Source organism: Platalea leucorodia (assembly GCF_965183815.1).
Source record: "Platalea leucorodia genome assembly, chromosome: 1".
NCBI classification, from domain to species: Eukaryota; Metazoa; Chordata; class Aves; order Pelecaniformes; family Threskiornithidae; genus Platalea; species Platalea leucorodia.
The window spans coordinates 14729595-14750829 of NC_138823.1; the positions used below are offsets into that span (position 1 = coordinate 14729595).

Genomic DNA, 21235 nt, shown 5'->3' on the forward strand with positions numbered 1-21235 from the left:
TAAATGTGATATGTAATCAATATATTCTGCACAGTGTCTGTAGATGATCAAACGTGATGTTACACTGCACATTTCCCACAGAGAAAAAAGCGAGGGAACTCAATAGGTATAAGAAAAAAGCCTTACAGTATGCCTGCTATACAATGAACGAAAGAAAATTCAATAAGCAGGGTGGGGCAAACACAAGGTTTGGGGATACAGAGCTTAAAAAGGAGAATAACATTAATGGCATTCAGTGCACAGAGGAGATGACAAAAACAAGTGGTATTATTGAGACGTACCTGTAGATCATCAAGAGAAAGGTATTCTCTCAACCATGAAAGGGAGTGAAAGCCTAATGAAGCAGTAAGATTGGGCTGGGGTGGCAGCTCGAGAAGAGCATATAAATGCAGCAGATCCAATTAGAAAGAAGCAGAAAGGGAAAAAGCAGTGAGAAATGCTAATCCCTGGAAATTTCAGTCCATCTAGACGCGGAGGAAACTAAACACAGAGAATGTGAAACAGCTCCAAGAAGTATAGCTCCAACTGGGACACAACAGGATAATCACACAAAAAGACTGAGATGACATCTAATATAAACTTTAAAAGTAATTTCCCACTGTTTTTCTTTCTTATTTATCTCAGGTAAAGAATACTTTTTGTTACATCTTCCCATGTTTAATCCAGCAGGGCCACTGCTTTTCTCTAGTGCCACTTAATACAAAGTGGTGGACTGGACTGAGAGGAACCAAACACAACATACACACTGTTCATAGAAGAATGAGGAATGACTGTAAAAGTTCGATGGAAGGTTTCTTCATCACCTCCTCCATATCTCTCCCAGGACACAGTCCTTGTGACTGAACTATGTCCTGCCTCCCAGGAAGGTACTAGATGGTGTTCACACAAACTCATTTCAGCATGAGGAGATAATCTTCCTTTGTAATCAATGAATGGACATAGAGTGAAGTAAAAGTGACTGAGAACAGCTACAGCAGGTTCTCATTCTGACCCCCGCTTCAAAGACATGCTGCACTCTATGAGACTTCAACCTGCATTCCAGAAGCACCTTTCACAAAGTACTACACACTGGAATCTGCCCAAACATATGTCTGCATGAAATTGTTAGGTGCTAAACTGGCACAAGCCTGAAACTGGCTCATGTGGGAAACCCAAAATAGCCAGTGGGCTTACCTACTTTTACCTACAACTGCTATTTTTGACTGAAACTAATTGAGGACTCGGGACACCAAACACTCTTCCTATTCATTAGTATAATGTAGACACACACTAGCGTTTCTGCTCTCCTGACATGAAAATACTGGTCCCTGAAATGAATAATTGCCTGCACTGGACAATCATCTTCATGTGTGTTATGAATATTTATATGTTAATACATACTTGGTAGGCTGGGATACCAGGGCATCCTTGTGCAGTCTGTAACATGGGTAAACATTAAAGGTACCAGGTTCCATTGAAACTCCTTCCACAGCTGAAAACTCCTTTTCAACCAAACCAAACATCTCCATCATTTTAAATCCTGGAAGGTATCAAAATATACATTCTATTAATTTAAATTAATACCGCATTACAGGAAACAAAAAAAGGACAAAGCCAGTTGCATCAAAGAGTCTCATATCACCATCTGTTTAACAGCTGTTAGCATAAAGGAAAATTTATTGCCTAATACTGCGAAAACCAGGTAATGAAAATCATTCCATAAATCAGGAACAAAAATTAACGCAAAAATACTGTACCTGCAAAATTGTTGCCGTCTTTAACTACCAATGGGCAGGCTGGAAAAGAAAGAAAGATATATTTAAGGATACAAGAGGTGTCCCACTGGGTCAGACCAATGATCCACTCAGCCCAGTACTCTATCCCCAACAGCAGCAAAAGGAGCTGCTGTTTAGAAAGGGCATGGAAACCTGGCCACTTTCTACTCCATTCAGTTGATGCTCCTCAGGATCCACAAGGGTTGTGGCAAAGATGTTAAAGGGTACCTCCCTGTGTGTTGCATATAATATCCTTTTATGGATCTGTTGTCCATGAATTTGTCTAATCCTTCTATGAACCTGCCTTCACAACCTCTTGTGGCAACAAATGCACTGCCTGCTGCATAAAAAAGTATGTCTCATACTGGGTTTTAACCAAGTGCTCCCTCGTTCTCCATTTGTGAGCTTCTCCAGCCTAACTCCATTTCAAGTTCAATTACTTTAGCTGTACCTTTTCAAACTCCACAATAGCTTTCATGAGCAACGGAGACCAGAATTGCACGCAGTCCTTAAGTAGTGTGCACACATTTTAAATAGCTGTAAATCTGGTTTATATTTTTCTTCTGGCAGGGAAGAAAGCACACTAATCTCTTCCGGAAAAGGTGCCCTGGGAAATCAATAAGCCTAGAGGCAGGGTGTGAAATATGGCACCCCAGGATACTCATATTCAGAGATCACTTTTGGAATACAAGCACAAGTGACCAATAAATGCTACTGTTGAGCATTCTCAATATTAAAAATTCTCTCTACCATTGAAAGTAGAGTTTATGGGCAAAACCAAAGAATTGATGGGACACAAGCAACGTATTTATGTTCACCAGCTCTGATAACTCATGGTCCCATGATAACCCATAGTCCTATGCACAAGTACTCCTTACAATCACAAATGATTTACATCAGCTATACACTGCCTACTCCCTGGCTTATATATAAGGAAACATACTGAGGGTGCACACCTAAAAGCATGTGAATTATTGACCTCTAACCATTAGGTGTTGTTCCAGAATGTCTTTCCTTTCATTTTCGTAAAGAGTCTGAAGTGTGGTATTTTCACAGATTTCAAAGAGTTTGGGCATGTTTTAAGCTTTTCCTTAGGCTACAACTCTTCTACTTTCTCTGACAATACAAACATTAATGATTAGTTCTCCATTAATAAATTAACCATGTGATTTGAGTAATAATGAATGTAGCTTAAAGACGGTTAAAGTAGCCTAGAAAATAAAATATAATTAACTTTTTATGACTAAATTCTGAACCATTAACAATGTTTCACATCTTAAATAAGCTTTTGACAACTAATGGCTGTATTCTGGGTTTATAGCAAGGAACCATTAATTATTTTGAAGTCACAACAGCTTCATTTCCTTCATCTTTTATGAAAATAACATCAGAGTTATAATATCTGCAGTAAATTAAGTTAAAAAGATTAAGAATACCTCTTAATAGAAAATTAATAGTTACAAACCCCCCAGTATTTAGCACTTATTTTAGAAGCAAGTATAAGTCAAAATGGCTAACTTGCTGATGCAGTTTCACAAACAAAAGTGATCAGCTCATCTTCAATCTTTGCAAAGGCATCAAAGTCATCCACAAAGAAGACATGTCTTTCACTGGGCTTGCTGCCAATATTAACTAACTCTGAATAGTCAGCATCAGCTACTCCAATAGCAAAAAAGCTGAAACCTGTAAAAGAAAAAAGAGCACTCTTGTGAGTCATTCATTAGAGAGTAGAAATACAATATGAACACAACTGTATTTGCACTGGCTCCTTTCCTGATTAAATACAAAGGTGGAAATTTTATTATTATCCAACAACACAAGAAAATTCATGTGTGTAATCTAAAATAAAGGTAATACATTCTCTGTGAGGTATTTCTTTTGGCTATTTATGCTTAATCAGTTAATTAAAGTTAAAGCTTAAGTGTTTTCTTGAAGACATATAAGACTACTCAGTAGTTTAAAGATTTAGCATATGTTTAAATGCTTTTCTAATTTAATGCTATACTGTATTACACACAAAAATACCCATGTATCAAGTATATCATAAATACAAAGCACAGAAATTAATTTCCTGTAGGTCTTTTACAGATTTTTTTCTGTGCCGTATATTAATCAGAGTTTTCAAGCCACTGCTGCCTCATGAGCAAACGCTGAAATAAATGCATTCTCACTTCATCAGCAACTTAACTGCACTGGTTGAATCAGTTCTATATATTCTGCATTAATATATTTCAAAATTTGAGCCTGACTTCAAAGATTTACATGAAATGGGAATTGTATCCTATATGTTTGAGGAGCAGCAAACTAGCCAGAAGTTTTTCAACATTTTCCTTTCCATAAAAGATAAAGAAAAAACCTGTCTACATCAGGCTGAATATTGTTAATGGACATACTGTTCTTGCGTGGCTCAGTCCCAAATTTACTCCAGTCAAGCAATACTGCCTTTAAGTTTGAATGAGGCCCGAGGGCATTCATCACCTTCTGTGGAGCTTTTAGCATAACAAAACTTTGACTTAACGTATAACAACATCTTCATGTCTCATCCAAGATCAGCATCTCTTCATGCCAGTCTCTAGCAGATGCAAGTCAGTACCTGCTCCAACCTATCTGCAGCCTAAGCATACAGCACGCACAAAAGGGAACGGGAAAGAGGAAGACATTTGTCCAAGGTGACACATCCCTTGTGTCAGCAACTGAGCCCCCACTGTATGCCGTCTCCTCTCGAGGCTGTTGTCAGTCTAATGGTTAATAAGGCAACTGCAAGTCTTACCTGACAGTTGAACATTTTTTGTTCCTCTTAGACATATACTCCAATTTAATCACAAATATGGGATTTTCTTGATTGCCACTTAAAACAAGTTATGCATGCTCTACTATTTTGTGATATGATTTTATTTATGAAGGCATTGCACTCAGCATCTAGCAACAATACAAGCAGGCAGCCAAGCTCAACAATTGCATTGGGTTTCAGGAATCAGTAATATACATTGGTAACTTCATAGCTGCCAAAGTTTAAAGGCAAATAAAAAAGCGCAAATGTAATTTCTTCTTAGATCTCCTCACATTAAAAGGATAGCTTTTTTCTTCCATCCTTTAGTTTTGTTCCACATGGCACACTGTGCCCTTTGGGTTTTGATACAAACCTCAGTATCAGACATTTCTACAACAACTAATCCAGTTCTTATGCTTAGACTCACAACACTGTGGAGGCTTAAAGCTCTAAAATTGGTGGTTTAAAAAAAAAAATTCCTAAAGGTAATTAGTGTAACATGAGAGCAGATCAGAACCAGTAAAAGAACATATGAAAGAATTTTCAAAGGACCTCTTGTATAGAACACAAAGCAGTTCGGTTTGCTGGTAACCATAAGACTATACTTCATAGATGACAGTCCAGATTCTCAGGATCATGTCCTCTAAATTCTTCATCATGGGAGCAATTCCATTGACTACTACATGATTTTAGCACTGCCACCAAAATAAAAAATAGCATTAATCACAAAAAAAAAAAAAAAAAAAAAAAAAATCCAGAATCTAACCATATCCTAGTGATATTCTGAGTTTCTCAGCATTTGCTGTCTGTTTTCTTTAAACTTGGAAATCTTCCTGGAGCAAATGTCACCGTTATCTCATGCCCACACTTATGTAGTTGTAATTAATAAGAAAAAGGAAAATGTGAATAGTTCTTAAAATTACGCATTTTACCATCTAGTTGCATTTCTCTGGAGACTTTGTTCACATCATCCTGTGATCGCCCATCAGTAATGACAACCAAAACCTTTGGAATGCCCCTTCTCATGCCTGCCTCTCCCGTAAACAAGACTTCTCTTGCATGTTTAATGGCTTTGCCTGAAACAGAAAAAAATCGACAACGTACTTTCACTGTGACATAGATCCAATTTCTATTGGCTTCTCATATCATGTTAGACATCGATAAAAAGAGAAATCCGTTAGGTCCTGAGTAGTCTGTAAATTAGTGAATTCTATAGTTATTAAAACAGAGATTTAGAAAAGTTTAATTTTGACCCTAGCCTTTGAAAATTTGATGGCTTCAGCCATTTGTTTCTTCAATCCAGAAGGTGAAATTCAAGAACATGGCATGTGTGGGAAAGGCTATTCTGTGTAGGTTAAAGATAACAAAAATCTTCCCTTACTGGATTGTAGGGCACAGTCCAGGTAACAACTGAAAATGCCATTGTGCATTTTCTTGAGTAAATGGAAAACGTGTTATTTTGATACTACTGAGATTGGATGCAATGCAACGGCTGCAAGAAATTTCTATGCAGTCTGAGAATGATAAAACATACGGTTTCCAACTAAAACAGATTTTAACCCTTTCAGCACTTATCTTTAATTTCTTCACATCAGAGAGCTATCTTAAGGGATTAATTAAAATGTAACTACGTTCAGTTAACAGACATCGTCCCCCAGCCCGGTCTTAAACATACCACTGAGGCTTAACTGTCCTGGCTTATTACCAAACAGACCCTCCACTCTGTCCACTGTTTTCTACATGCTCTGCAAGCTCCCTCCCACCTTCTCTCCCCTCCCCCTTTCCCACTTGCCAAGCTGATTTCGTATTTCATTCCACCTTCCACAATCCCCAAAGTCATTCCCTTCTGCCTAGCTGCCTCTCTCCCTTCCTCCCTGGTCCTTGACATCACTGTTGGTCAGAGGGGTGAATACCCAGCAGTAGGGGGTGAAGGGTGTAAACTGCAGATTACGAAGACTTTCTAACTTCAAAGCCCAACCTTTCACCTCCAGTGTGGAGACATCATGTTCTCTCTGGTTTTGCACTGATACATTAAACCACTTAGCAAATGGGAAAGAAATACTAGAGAGTAAGAGGGAGAAAATCTGCATCGTAATCATGACCTTTCTCACCTGTTTTTGTATTTCCTCCTTTGTAGGCTATTTGCTGAATAGCTTCAAGAAGAGTCTCTTTTGTTTTGTATGCATTCAGTTTAAATTCTGTCCTGGGATCATCACTGAACTGAATTATTGCCACCTGTGCACACAGAAGATGTGTTCACTACTAAAGCACCACCCAGTGTATAAGCAAAAAGTAAGTGAATCAGCGCATTTAAAAAAAGGATTTATCCTGTAACTTTGCTTCATCCTTAAATTGAAGCCAGAATTTTTTTTCTCCTGAAGAAGCTTTCACTAAATAAAGTTTAATTTTACTCTCTGCAGCAACCTAACACTTTCTGGTTTCATTCTGCAGCAAACAGGATGAGAAAAGTAATACCCACTTTGGCAAAAGCACTCTGAATTGAGCCCAAAAGCAAAATCCTAGTTACAGCTGCTCACACGTGTACAGTTACTCATACACAGAACTGCAAGGACTTTATTCAGGTCTCCAGGAATTAATAGCTAGCATAAGTAACTTCAGTTAGGGAGCAATACTGAAGCAAGTAATAGAAAGATGCGAGAACATATTCTGAAATATCGCCCCTCCCAAATATGATGCTACATGAATCCAGACCCTGTATTTCAATACTATACACTAAACCCCTACAACTCACAAAACATATATTGAACTTCATATTCTGTAAGTGATGTTGCTGATTTGACAGGAGCTATTCACATGCTTAAGCCTAAGCTTGTGCATAAGTTTCTGAAACACCATGGACTATATTCTGGGAAAATAGCTGTACAGCAAGAAACAGTAAAAACTGAGCATTCTTCAGGGTTTGGACAAGTTAAAAATAATTTTTAATGCTATCCCAAACTGCACATTATACTGGTAACACTTAAAAGAGTAATATATTTGCCAATAATCTTTTCTGGAGCAGATTCAAGCATCTCTCTAAACAAATACATAAATAGAACAATCATTGTAAATACTGTATTTTATTTCAAGCACTGTAGATTCTGTAGAGCACGTGATTTTAAATAAATGAACCTTTAATTTTCCTTATCGATGCCATTTTTAGCTTATTTAGAAATAAACACCACAGTGAGTACCAATACCAAAAACATTAACACAACTTAAATCTCATTAGAATGATTACAGGAGACTGAAATGATACTTAGCCTTCACGCTAGCAAAATTCATATCATTAATTTATAGAATCATAGAATCATTTAGGTTGGAAAGGACCTTTAAGATCATCAAGTCCAACCCTTAACCTAGCACTGCCAAGTCTACCACTAAACCATGTCCCCAAGCACCACATCTACACGTCTTTTAAATACCTCCAGGGATGGGGACTCAACCACTTCCCTGGGCAGCCTCTTCCAGTGCCTGACTACTCCTTCAGTGAAGAAGTTTTTCCTAATATCCAACCTAAACCTCCCCTGGCACAGCTTGAGGCCGCTTCCTCTTGTCCTATCACTTGTTACTTGGGAGAGGAGACCGACCCCCACCTCACTACAACCACCTTTCAGGTAGTTGTAGAGAGCGATAAGGTCTCCCCTCAGCCTCCTCTTCTCCAGGCTAAACAACCCCAGCTCCCTCAGCCGCTCCCCATAAGACTTGTGCTCCAGACCCTTCACCAGCTTCGTTGCCCTTCTCTGGACACGCTCCAGCACCTCCATGTCCTTCTTGTAGTGAGGGGCCCAAAACTGAACACAGGACTCGAGGGGCGCCCTCACCAGTGCCGAGTACAGGGGCACTATCACCTCCCTGGTCCTGCTGGCCACACTATTCCTGATACAAGCCAGGATGCCATTGGCCCTCTTGACCACCTGGGCACACTGTTGGCACACTTAACGTGTTAAGCCTTAAACCACTTAAACATGTGGTTTAACTTTAAGCATGTGATTGCAGGTGGAATTGCTCATATGCTTAAAGAGAAGCACATGCTCCCATGTTGTGCTGTACAGGGCCTCGACCAGGGCACCCCACCCTGGAGAGCCCCACAAACGCACCCGCCGTGTCGGCTGGCAGGAGGGCAGCCGGGGGGGCAGCACCTTCTCATCACACCTTTCCTTCACTCACTGCCTGCATTTGGCACTGCTGAAGGTGACACAGAGCCAGCGCGGGCGGCTGAGGGCCTCCATGCACAGCAGAGGCATGACACAGGTGAGGACGAGCCCCCGGGCCCAGCTTGGTTCACCTGCAGCCTCCAGCCAAGCAGCAGAGCCAGGAGCCAGCTGCGGTGAGAGCCGGGGAGCCCCTCCCCATTGGGGGCTTTTAGGAAGGGCCAGGCATTGCTGACCTCCCAGGGCTGTGCACACTTGCAGATCTTAGCAGGTCAAAGCCAGGCTGGGGAGGCGAATTAGTGGCTGCCCTTACCCTTCGGGCAGCTGGGCACCATGGCCCCAGTGAGCATCAGTGCGCAGCTTCCCGTGCTGCTTATTCACGGACCATCGGCGAGCGAAACCTTCCCTGAGCAGCTGCACGGCATATTCACCATATGGTGTGTATAAAAGAATATACTGAAAAAAAATGCTGTCCTAAAGCAGTTTATATTTTTAAAAGAACTGTGAAATTATGTCAATTACTTTTTGATTCATTTCACTTCTGGTGCTAGTCTAAAACACCCTGTCAAGTCCACGTGTCCTCCGTCTCTCTACGTGTTGATTACCTGCGTTCCATCAGGACCAATCTTATCCAAAGCTCCAACAGTGCTATAGAGAAAGCTAATTATTTTATTGAAATTGTCATCTCCAATACTCCATGACCCATCCACCAGGAACGCTAGGTCAGCTTTGGCTGCTTTGCACACTGAGAAAAGAAAAGCAAGTATTTTGGAATTAGAGCAATGTCTCAGCTCCTCATGAAATCTCATAAATCACTTAAGAAAATGCAACTGTCATGAAAAGCCCTTGTTTAATGGTAGTTAATAATGCTTTAGCAAACAGACCTGCTGGCATTGACTTCAGTGCAGGTGTAGAACCAACTGAGCTCTGCAAGGGGTGAATGGTCTGCACTGACAGATCCTATCACAGAATGCCCTTCAAGGTTATAATGGTTATTTAAAATCTGGCTAACCATTTTTTTTTTTTATTTAGGTTGTTAAGTAAAGTCACACATGAACTTATACAATCCTAGACTCCTAGTATGACACAGTAAGCAAGATGAGAGAATTTCGACTGTGGAGGTTCCCAGTGGGAAACTAGTCCATTCAAAAAGTTACCCTAAGCTCTGTAGTGCCCAATGTGCACCCCTTTAACTGTGCTATTTAGGAGCAACGCAGGTTTCCCCCATCTCATCTTATTCCAGCATGTTCTTATGCAAAATGGCCTGCAGAGCTGTGCATCTGCTCACACAAATTGCTCTCTCTTTCATGGGAACTGGGAGCCTTCAACACTCTACAGAATCCAAGTCTATTGCTTGGAGTCAGAAACAGTCAGTCTCAAAGCAAACTTAGGTTTTTCAACATATTTCATCTTGAAGAAAAATGTTCATCTAAATCCAGAGAATGGGACAGGAAGATATGTACCCATATTTCTCATTTTCTGCTGATTACTCCTTGGATTTAAAAAAAAAAAAATCTGCTGCTATGCAGCTCTAAAACACACACACAAGGTCTTTTTTTTCTGCATTTATGGATTAAATTCTCAATTACTATATGTCGGTTTGGTCCACTGACTTCAAGCTGACAGATTTGACCCTCAGTCTCCAACAATAATGCTCCCCTCACAGAAATATTTATGTGACTCTGTACAAAACACTACATGTTCAAATGATAAATAGAAGGAAGTCTACATTTAAAGAGAGAAGAGACTGAACATGGCCAACACTTTTCTCATAACCTAAAGCAGACCTATTTTTAAAAATCATGCTGCTTTAGAACTTTAATAACCCTAGGATGTCTGCTTCAGTTGCAAAATATGTATGGTTTAGGAGTTCTGGAAAAAGAAAATCTCACACATACTAACCCTCCTTTCTGCAAATTTCAACAATACAACAATGATGTCAGATTTTTGGCTCATTAAAGTTAAGCCAGCTGCCTTAACAGTGTTGCTGTAGCAAATGCATTTTGAAATCTGATCCCCACAGGTCTAAAATAGTGTCAGAAGCAGAAAAACATTGCATCAACACCTTAAAATTATTAGAAACCCACACATGCAGCACTTACCCTCTTTTGCAGGAGGGATTGTAGGTGGTGGAGGTGGTGTTGAAGGTGTTGTTGGCGGTTGAGTTGGAAATGGTACTGGAGAATAAAAGGAAGAAATATTAAAAAAATGTTTAAAAGCCCAATATACTTTATCTATATTAAACACAGCATTTTTCTACTCATGTCCACATTTAAAATTCATTGTCTCTAATCAACTAGTCATGCAATTGGAGAGAAATGTAGGTGAGTGTGTGCATGTAATGTCCTCCTCTATTGACCACCTGAAAAAGGATAGTACTATTACAGAGCAATTAATGGCTGCATTTCAGTGTGAATGATAACAATGGTACAACTGAACTACTACTGGAACTGCCTCTTTTTGGGTTTCCCCAGCGTAGTAGACCATGTGGCAGCCCTATTCGTGACCTAGTATCCATAATTCATTTTGTAAAAGGTCAGTGTCCCTTTCTTTTCTGACCAGAACTAGTCCTTAGTCACAGAAAGTAGGTCTCTACCCACCCTGGAAGGAAGAAGATATTAGTCCTGCAATCCAAAATACAAAAAGACAGTGCAAAAGCAAGCCAGTGCCTGCACTCAGAGCAAATCACAGCCTGCCCTGATGAAGATTTTCCTGAATTCGGTGGCAGACACCTTGTTACGTTTCCAGCTAGAAATGCAGTCCCGACCACAGCTCTACAGCACTGTGGCATTGTTGCCCGCAGCAACTTCTACTAAGGTTACTATATAGTTTCTGAAAAGTATCTCATCCTTCTCCTGAAAATAAGGTTTGGAATGACAACCTCCCAGAAACCTAGCTGAATACATGATCACTGACTGACAGCTTTGCTGAAAGCAAGAGCTGTATTTAGTGCCTTTCAGTACAGTCTTGGCTGAATTCTGAGAGATAACATGCACATGTGTTGACTTCCACACCTGTATCTGAGAAAAAGCTTCTGCTTTCGTTCAAGGGCATTTTTTCCAATTTTTTTTCAATGCAATCAGCATAAGAAGCCATGGGTGACAGAACATCACTCCTTCAAGAAAGACTCTACTTGTTATTTGCTATAATATGTGTTACATTTATAGACAATGGATAGACTTAGATATGACAAAAGGCACCTATCTTTGGGAAAGATTAGTGCAAACAGGATTCATTACAAGCCTCATGTCCACATCCAAGTTGACTCCCACTGCAACTGATGTGGGTTTTCCCATTGGCTTCAACAAGTGAAAGGGCCAAGACTCTGAAACATCTACAAGAAACTGAAGCCCAGGACCTCCATGGCCACAGTCGGACCAGGACCATACCCATTTCGAAAGGGTCACAACTGCAGTAAGGTGACTTGAAAGGCTGCTCTCTAAGCACCAGAGAGGTACAGGTCACCCTGAAGAGTGTTTTCTTCTGAGGTGATACAGTAATTTGTCTGCATCACAAACCATCTTTCTCAAATGGACATGTAGGCCAAGGTGTGTTCTTCCATATGTCTCCTAACTCCCTGAACTGCAGAGCACACAAAATGCATTCCTCCAAAAAGGAGGAGAAGCTTAGATTGTTCCTCACTGCTCTGAGAATGAGCCCTGGACAACTGAGAAGTGGAGTCATGCACCTGTGCAAGTTTTTCCTATGTGAAACCATAAGTGTGGGAGGGTTCACTTGAACAGGAAAATTATTATCTACCCTGAGAGAAGGGTAACAGCATTGTGGTGTACAGTAAATATAGTATGAGAAGAAGGGTATCACTGTGATTGAAACTGGGCATGAAGAAAGAAAGATAACGTTAAAATATTCACTCTGTTCATCCTGTATGTTGTTTTGCCGTATTTTGAACTCATGAGAGCAGGATATTGCCTTCATAAACAGCTGTGAGGGCTTTTTTTGCCTGTCTTGTGTTACTGAGAATAATAATAAAAAGGTTGGTTGGATGGTGTGCTTTAAAATACATAAGTAGATTGGGTATCAAGGTCCCATTTAACTGTAAATTACTCAGACACTGGTGAAATTTTACTAGATAACAAGAGCTGCAGGATACAAAACTTTCTATGTTTCTCTGCGTCATTTTTCTGGATTTTTTTTTTCCCCCCAAAGTCATAGATTTTTCAGAGTATCCCCTGGTGGGACTTTTTATGAAGAAAGCTAAACTATCCTCCCCGTTTCATTCTCATTAGGAAGTCCAATACAGTAGGTGAATATGACTTCACAAGTAATACACAGCAGTGGTGTAAGAATCCTGCACCTCTGTGGAGGATTCGCAATGTGGTTGAAAACCTAAAAACTCAGCTAAAGGAAACTGCATAGGAATAGCACATCTGTCGGCAAAGGGCAAAACACGAGAAGGAATCAAATATCGCTGCTGGCTGAACTCTGATCTATTTTACTCACATGTTGTCTCCATGATGCTTACAGCAGGGCCCTCTATCTCCTGAAGCTGTGTATGAACACTGATTTTATATTCAGTTCCAGGCATCAGCTCAAAGAAACAATGTCTAGGCGTTCCTCCACCAAGATTTACTTCTCGCTTTTTCCCATCTGGAATTATAAAAGAAACCATCAAAACATTTCTTTACTAGTGTATTCAATAATGTAATTTAAGTCTGAAACAAGAAGGGGACATGACAGCAGATGAAGGACAAGTGGTTGACATAAATTAATAAACTGCATGTTGCCTTATTTCTGGAAATTCACCTCTGTGCTGAGGTCTCTGTAACATTTCATCCTTCATATTAAGTAGGAGCTGAGGAATGTGTCAGACATCTCCAGGAAAAAAGATGATTTTCACCCCACGCACTGAAGTTAATAAAAATCACTAACACTGTCATCAGTGGGCTTTGGATCTGGTCCTAAATTATCAGAGTCTAATGAGGAATTGTTTCATTATGTAATTCTACGGCATCCTCTGTCTATGCCTCTGGTTCTCTGTGATGTGCTTCATAATTGCAAGAGAGACTGAACTAGATATTGTATTCCAGCTTCCACTAGTAACCACTTAACAAGTTGGTTAAGAAATCGTATTTACAGGGTTCCGAAATTAATTCTGCTAAATTCTGAATTGGAAAACATGTCAACAATGGAAAAGGCCAGGTACTAGAAACAGCGTAAGGCATATTTTAATAATAATAATAAAACCTTCAGCACAATTCATAATCTGTAGCAGAAAGAAGTGAAATACAAGCAACTAATCTCACATTTTACAGAGTATCAACAAAAAATGCCAAACAGTCATTCACTGCCAAGGAAAAAACACCTGATGCTTATCAGGAGGTGTTACATGAGTATAAAAATAATGAATCACTGCCTGAACGAGACACACACCCAATCTGACAATCAAAACTCTTCATGATAGATGTTAATAAGAAGCAATTGTTCACACTTTAGCTCTTCTGCTCACATTCAGACTCTTGGCTCAGTTAAAACAATTCTGGCAGTTCTATATGATGAAAGCAGAATGTTGGCTAGCTCCCAGATGAGAAGGAAATCTGTGCTGTCTTGTGCCAGCCAAGATCTCTGCTTTCTGAACATCTTGTCTGTATTCCAGGGCTTCAAATAAACTGTATCACCATCCATTTGCCATTCGACAGAAAGGTCATTACTTTTTTGCAACCAAATTAGTATTATTTTTCATGATACCTTTGATAGGTCCCATTAAATGTTATTAACTGCACTTCTCTCAAGTTATCCAAGCTTTTAATTTGTCACCATTCAAAAGATCACTGCTGCCTACTGGGGATAAGAGAGTTAGTCTGCACAAATAGTGACTTCTTCATAACCTCTTTGGGCTACACCTGAGAATCAGCAACATGGAAGAGGCTGTAGTTCACCTTCTACACAGTCAGTACTAAAAGCATCAAGACACCATGTGTTTCCACATAAAAACATCTCATGTTTATCCAGATGAGTAACAATACTACAAGCTATAATTAACAATCAACAGAATGAGAACAGACAAAACTGGATGCTGTTCTGATCCTGTGAGCATGGTCTGGATTCAACCACAGCTTTCCCTACCCTTCTACCCTCATGTCCATCCTAATTCTACAGAGTTATCACTGGTGGTTTATTTGCAATCTCAGATGTATTCAGTTCATCCTTTATCCATCTTCTGTGCCTCACACCAGTGGAAAAACTCAGGTAGCGCCTACCTTCTACTGATAGACAAAACTCCCTCCCATGAAAAGGACAAATTATCAACATTTGTTTGATATAAAAGGACAGGAATGCTACTTCTACTCCTGAAACTTCCAGTGTGTACACAACTCTCTTCTGTCCATCATTTCCAGTATTTCAGGAGTCAGTCTACAGGTCCAACTGCATACAATTTCTTAACTTATACAATTCAATTCTCTGGGTTAGGCTGTAGCTGCATATTGAATGATTTAGTAACTTACCCACAAGCGATTCTATAACTACCCTATATGCAGTAGCATGTCTGTGAAGCTGCCACTGAGCACAGAGACTAGTCATGCGGACTTGATAGGAATCCAAATCTGTCACACCCAGGTACACTGAAAATTAAATAACAAAAAATTAGATTTACACCTCTAATATGACATACAAGAAAAAATGACAAAAGAATCATAGTGAAACACTTGTGCCAATTCATTTTTAACAAATAATTTCAAAAGCTGCTTAAAAAATGATGTCAAGAAAATTCAAAACAGGAAGGAAAAAAAAAAAAGTGAATCTTTAGACCAAAAGTTTGGAACTTAGGTCAATTTAGTTAAGACTAAATAACGAACGCTGCTAAAAATTCAGTTACTACAAATAAGTATAAAAATATCATTGTAACAGCAATATTTCCGTCCAAATCTAATTTAAAATTGAGCTTTAGATAAATAAAGACTAAATCATATTATATATATGGAGCTAGAAAAAAAAGACTAAATAGACCTTCCATTAAGGAGATTTATATTTACTACCAGGCAAATACGTTTGGCTGATAAATAACAACATCTGCTTTATGACCTCTGTCTTGCTAACGTCCAGCAGATTATTTTAGTGTCTGATATAGTCTTGATAAAAAAAAGAGACTTTCATTTCAGGAAAACAATTTGCACACAACTGAGAAAGTCTTCCTCGTGAAAATTTATTCAGGGAGCTGCACAAAGCCATAGTTATAGCGAAAAACAGCCTGTAGAGATCTGAACAGCATGAAATCATTCTTACAGGTTTTGGCTACGCCTGTTAGGGCATCACTGAAGCCTGTTGAGTATGAAGCAAATACTTTAACACTGTACTCTGTTCCACTGAAGAGATTTAGAATGAGAATAGTATTGATATCATCCCCTACAAAGGTCTCCAACGCAGGACCAGGAACTGCAAAAAACAAAATAAATTAGAAAATCATTTTCATCCATTGAATTAGCAGGTAATTAAAACAAATCTTAAGACACATCCAACATTACATGTGCTCCTAAAGTTTTTGCCTTTTTTTTTTTACCATACACAAAACCAAAGACACTCTGCTCAGTCCTTGCATGGATAGAAGCCACAACACGCTTGGGAAATTCAGCAGTGGGATTCATTAGGGCAGGGCTAGACACTGGCATCTTTTAAGACCCTTTTGTTCTGCTTGAGTGACTTACTACTGCCCTAAATAGGCAGCCAAAGATCTCTTCAGTTTGATAGTGTGCCAGGACCAACGGGGGGGACAGCAGATGCCAGCCAGCAATACAGTCCCTAAGGGCTTCTTATACAACAGCATTATTTAACACTGTGCAAAAATGATAATGAAAATAGAAAAGAATAAAACTCCCAAATCAGAACTGCAAACAGCTCCTTTGTCACCTCTCTTAGTTGTTCTGGATAGATTTCAGAAACCAGGCAACAGTATTGTCTTTGAACAGTATTTTAGTCCCTTAATGGTCACACATTTGTGTTTCACTCTCAATAGAGGAACATGTTTTTCTAAAGAAATTTGCCTTGTTTAGCTGCAATGAGCAGGTGGGCAAAGGATGCAGCACGGACAAAATGGGCAATGAATAAAATGTCCAGTATTTGGAATGTGTAGAGCGGGAGTAAAAGTCAAGGAAACTCAAACTTTGTTTGTATTGTGAGGGGAAGGAAGTTGAAGAACAGGAGAACACAGAAGAGAGGAACAGGAAGCGAGCAAAGGTAGTCTCTGAAATAAATAGAAAGAGTCATGGTAAAGCGACATAAAAGAACAGACTGAAAGAGTTGCATTTCATGAGTCTTAAGATGGGAAGTCTAAGGAGAAATCTTACCGCTGCCTACACCTACCTAATGGGGGGGGGGGGGGGGGGAGTGTAGAGAAGACAGACAGAATCGCTTCTGAGGCAAACAGGATGATGGTAAGAGAAAATAAGACAAAATTTGCAACATGGGAAGTTTTAATTAGATATTAGGAAAGATGATTTCACGGTGAGGGTAGTCAAAAGCTGGAACAGATGCCTAGAGAGGTTTTGAAATCTCCATCCTTGGAGGTATTACAAACTCAGCTGAACAAGGTCCAGCGAAACCTGTTCCAGGCTGGCCCTGTTTTGATCAGGGAGTTGGACCAGATGATCTCCAGAGATCCCTTCCAACCTGCATCATTCTGTGACTATGAAACTTTCATATTCAAAACCTGAGACACATAAGCAAATAGTACTTTCAAGGCTGTAACTGCAACTGTTAGATTTAAGTACAAAATTCAGAAAAAAGATGATGTTAAGACACTGTACAGTCAAAAACAAATGACAAAAAAACCCCCAGTTTAAAAACTCACTGTTGATAGGTTTGTAGACAATCCTGTAACCCATTGTTGGTGATGGCGGGGCATCCCAACTGATACGCAATCTGTTGTACCATTCATCTGAGACACGTAAATTTCTAGGAGCAGACAGGGGTACTAAAAGGAAACCAAACTGAGCTTTTACAAGTTTATCTCATACAAGGACATGCATAAAACTCAAGACATGCACATGAAAATAGTGCGATACCCAGTACTCTCAGGTTTACAGGTAAAATTGCCAGGATGAAAGCCTTTAATCAAGTTCAGCCTTGGCATTATGTCAGGGGATTAAGGTTGGCATATTTAAGAAAGTTATACCAACTTATACCAAGGATTAATTTCAGACTTTGTTCAACAAACAATGAATTGTCAAATTAATTCCCAACTTTGTCCCTACATTTTTTTAAAAACCTAAGACAATTCAGAGATAATTATCATTTATTTATATAGTTTCTTTCAATCCAAGTGCACTAAAGTTTTTAATGTATAAATCATGCTCTTGTGAACACTTAATGCTTTCAAACGGAATGATTTTACAAGTGATTTAAGTGTCTGCACAAATAGCACTTCAATTTAGGCAGAAATTACGTAAATTAGGAGAATAATTCAATAAAACTACACTATCAAGACTAGCAGTGCACAATGAGATGATTTTTTATCAATATACAGTAGAGAGGGAACTTAAGCTACAGCTGAGTAATCTTTTGGTACTTGGTCAAAACTCTAGAGATAATGCAATCACTTTTATAAAAAGTTCAGCAGCATTTCTAATGACCTTTAGGAAGTAATGATCTCACACAAAAGAAAATCCAACGGTACAATGGTTGGTTTGATACTATCCCAGCAGGCATTGTTTACTTTATTTTCTGCATTACTTGGCTTGTCCTTGGTGGGCTATCTGTCAAGGACTTACCAGCTTTATTACTCAACAAGTTTCTACAAACTCACAGTATTTGAACATAAAATGCAATTTGTCAATTAGAAGCAACCCATTGTTTATAAATCAATGAACTGAGATTAATATAAAGCTTGAGTCATCTAAGTCATGCAAAATAAGCCCACATTTATACTAAAATATATTACTACAGCCAAGGAAAAAAAAGCCAAAAGAGTAAGCCTTTCTTCATGCATATCCTGGTCAAAGACAACCAGAAAGTTTGTACTTACAAGTTTTGCCAGGAGCTGAGACACTGACTCCTTCCCCATCAGAATAGATGGGAGTGATGGTAACTTTGTATTCTGTATCAGACAGCAGAGGCTGAAGCAGAATAGTGTTTTGTCTCCCAGGTACCATTACCTGGATGGTCAGAAAAACAGAAACAATCAAGCTTAATGACTAAGGCCAAAACCTTTTTATATCTTACATGATCTCTGACACCACGTTCCACTAGTATTGCTGTATAGCTTGCATTTTAAAATATTTCTGATGCTCTATGGTAAAATAACATAATTAAATTATCCACCCTTTTAACAGATCTACTAGTCATACCTGAGTAAAATAAAAAGGAGAATGTGCGTGTGGGATAACACAGTTTTATATTAAACCTATGAACCACTATAGCTCCGTTAACCACTGGTACTATATGGATGGTTAGTACTTAAACAATTTTACTGTACAGACAAAATAAATCCTCCTATTGTATTTATTCTTGACATGAATATGATCGTCCAAAGCTATGCCCATTAATAAAGGTTGATTGTTATGTTCTTTGGGGACAGAAAATCCTCCTTCCCCGGGAGGAAGGAAAATGAATTCAAGAGATCGGGAAGCATGAACTGAGCAAGCAGGAATAAAACATGTTTGTCCTGTCTGCATCTAGTCTGGCGACAAGAAAATGAAGGTAACTATTTAGGAGAAGAAGTAGGAGTACATCCCACAAATAGCAGCAGATCCCAAACTGCCATGAAACATGAAAGATCTGCAGCAGAAGTCCAACCAGGCAATTTGGTGGAAGTAGAGAAGCTGTAGAAATCCCTCCAGGCAGTTTTGGGTGTGCTAGAGCAAATGTTTCAAACCGCTGAATTAAGCACTGCTTCTCTTAATACAGTACAAGGTTTCCCCATAAGCAGCTATTTCTGAAACTCTTCAATAGATTACTATATTTTAGCCAGAGCCCCAAATACTAGTATCACAACAGTGGTGGTAGAGGTGCCCAAGTAAAGCCTCGCAATCTTTTATCTTGTCAGTAAAATTTTAATCTCAGAGAGCCTCCAAAGCCTGAATGGGAGCTACCTAGCACATGGAGTGGACACGGTAAAAAGAGAAACCAGTCCTATGTTCCGTGCACCAAACCTGTGCTCTGAAGTGACGTTGTTGGAAGCAACAGTTTCAACGTCCAACCTGGTGGTTTGGACCCTCCCTGGCCCATGTACGTTGTGGGAATCTATCATAGAATCATAGAATCGTCAAGGTTGGAAAAGACCCTTAAGATCATCGAGTCCAACTGTTAACCTAACACTGCCAAGCAGTCACCTCAGCCAGCAACCGCACATATCTGGCAAGCAGTTGAGAGACCTGTAAGCCCTTTAAACTCAAGGGGAAAAAGCAGAAACTGAGCCTAAAAGTGTTTTGCTCTTTCAAAGAAGACTGATGCATATGATGATGGCAGAGCAAAACTTTCTGAAGCATATACTCAGACAAGAAAGCTCTCACCAGTTTTAATGCTCCAGGATACATTCAAACTACTTCTAATTTTGGCAAGTGATACAAAGAGGGAAATTAATCTAGTACACCTAGGTGTTGAGACTTGTCAAAAAAGTACTTCATTCGTTGATCAAAACTGGACAAAACCATCTAAACAGATGTGCATGAAAGATTCCCATGCTAAATTCTTCCATGCATATACTCAAAACACACAAACCAAGTTTCTGAAAAAAGAGCAACCAATTTTTTTTGTTTTTTAGGAGAGGGGATGCAAGCATTGAGAACTGTCTCTTTTCCAAATGTGCACATCAGAGATCTACAGAACAATATAGTTTTCAGCAGTGAGAAACATTCTTGGCTCTAAGGAAGAAAAAAAATGTGATCCTTCCAGTATATACAGCATACTCAAGAACATACATGCAATTTAGGGCTTGACCCTTCTGTAGTGAAAAGCATTCTATTACTTTTTCTAGTCCCTGATTTTCAGCCAATTGCATCAAGGATTAAAAAGCTTATTAATATTTTTATGGAAAGGGAGGAGTAACTGAAATTTATATCACTGAAATCAGAGCTAAAAAACTTAAGCATCCACCACAGAATTGTCATACTGTAGTATATTTAAGCTCAAATTCCACAAAGCTTTTGAGTGCTGCTTAAGAAATGTACTTAAATGTATAAATACTCTCCTAAAAATTTAATGTCTGCATCGTTTTATTGACATCTGTGTTGCACCTCTCAGGTGCTTGAAGCCACATGATAAAATACATTCCTTCCGTTTAAAATGTGCTGAATTTTAAGTATAATCTTACATCATTCCTTATTCAGTAAAGTATTTATGCACGTGATTAATTTCAAAGATGAAATGTGGTTAATCTATTTGCTGAATTGTGACCAAAGATAATACGACTTGAGAGTGTTCTTAAAATTAAATAATTTGCGGGAGTAGAGCCAAGAAACCTACCCAATCTTACAATTTTATAATTTTCTTTAATGAGCTTTTGAGTCAACTCTAATATCCTTCTGATAGCCAGAATCTGAATACCTTTCCTACAATTTTAATTTCCTTTTAAAATAATAGTCGTTGAACACTAAAACAGAACTACA

The 21235-nt window shown here is 39.0% G+C and overlaps 1 protein-coding gene across 1 annotated transcript in view; it reads right to left on the reverse strand.

Moving 5' to 3' along the window:
* The window catches only part of COL14A1 (collagen type XIV alpha 1 chain), a gene marked incomplete at both ends in the record, with an annotated part of 124128 nt that overhangs the window by 42733 nt on the left and 60160 nt on the right, over nt 1-21235 (reverse strand). The window contains 12 exons of the mRNA XM_082318663.1: nt 1381-1519; nt 1737-1775; nt 3273-3437; nt 5457-5600; nt 6636-6759; nt 9284-9423; nt 10781-10855; nt 13140-13286; nt 15143-15259; nt 15921-16070; nt 17482-17604; nt 18655-18784. Of these exons, the coding sequence (XP_082174789.1) occupies nt 1381-1519; nt 1737-1775; nt 3273-3437; nt 5457-5600; nt 6636-6759; nt 9284-9423; nt 10781-10855; nt 13140-13286; nt 15143-15259; nt 15921-16070; nt 17482-17604; nt 18655-18784 (1493 nt within the window). The remainder of the gene's footprint in view (nt 1-1380; nt 1520-1736; nt 1776-3272; nt 3438-5456; nt 5601-6635; nt 6760-9283; nt 9424-10780; nt 10856-13139; nt 13287-15142; nt 15260-15920; nt 16071-17481; nt 17605-18654; nt 18785-21235) is intronic.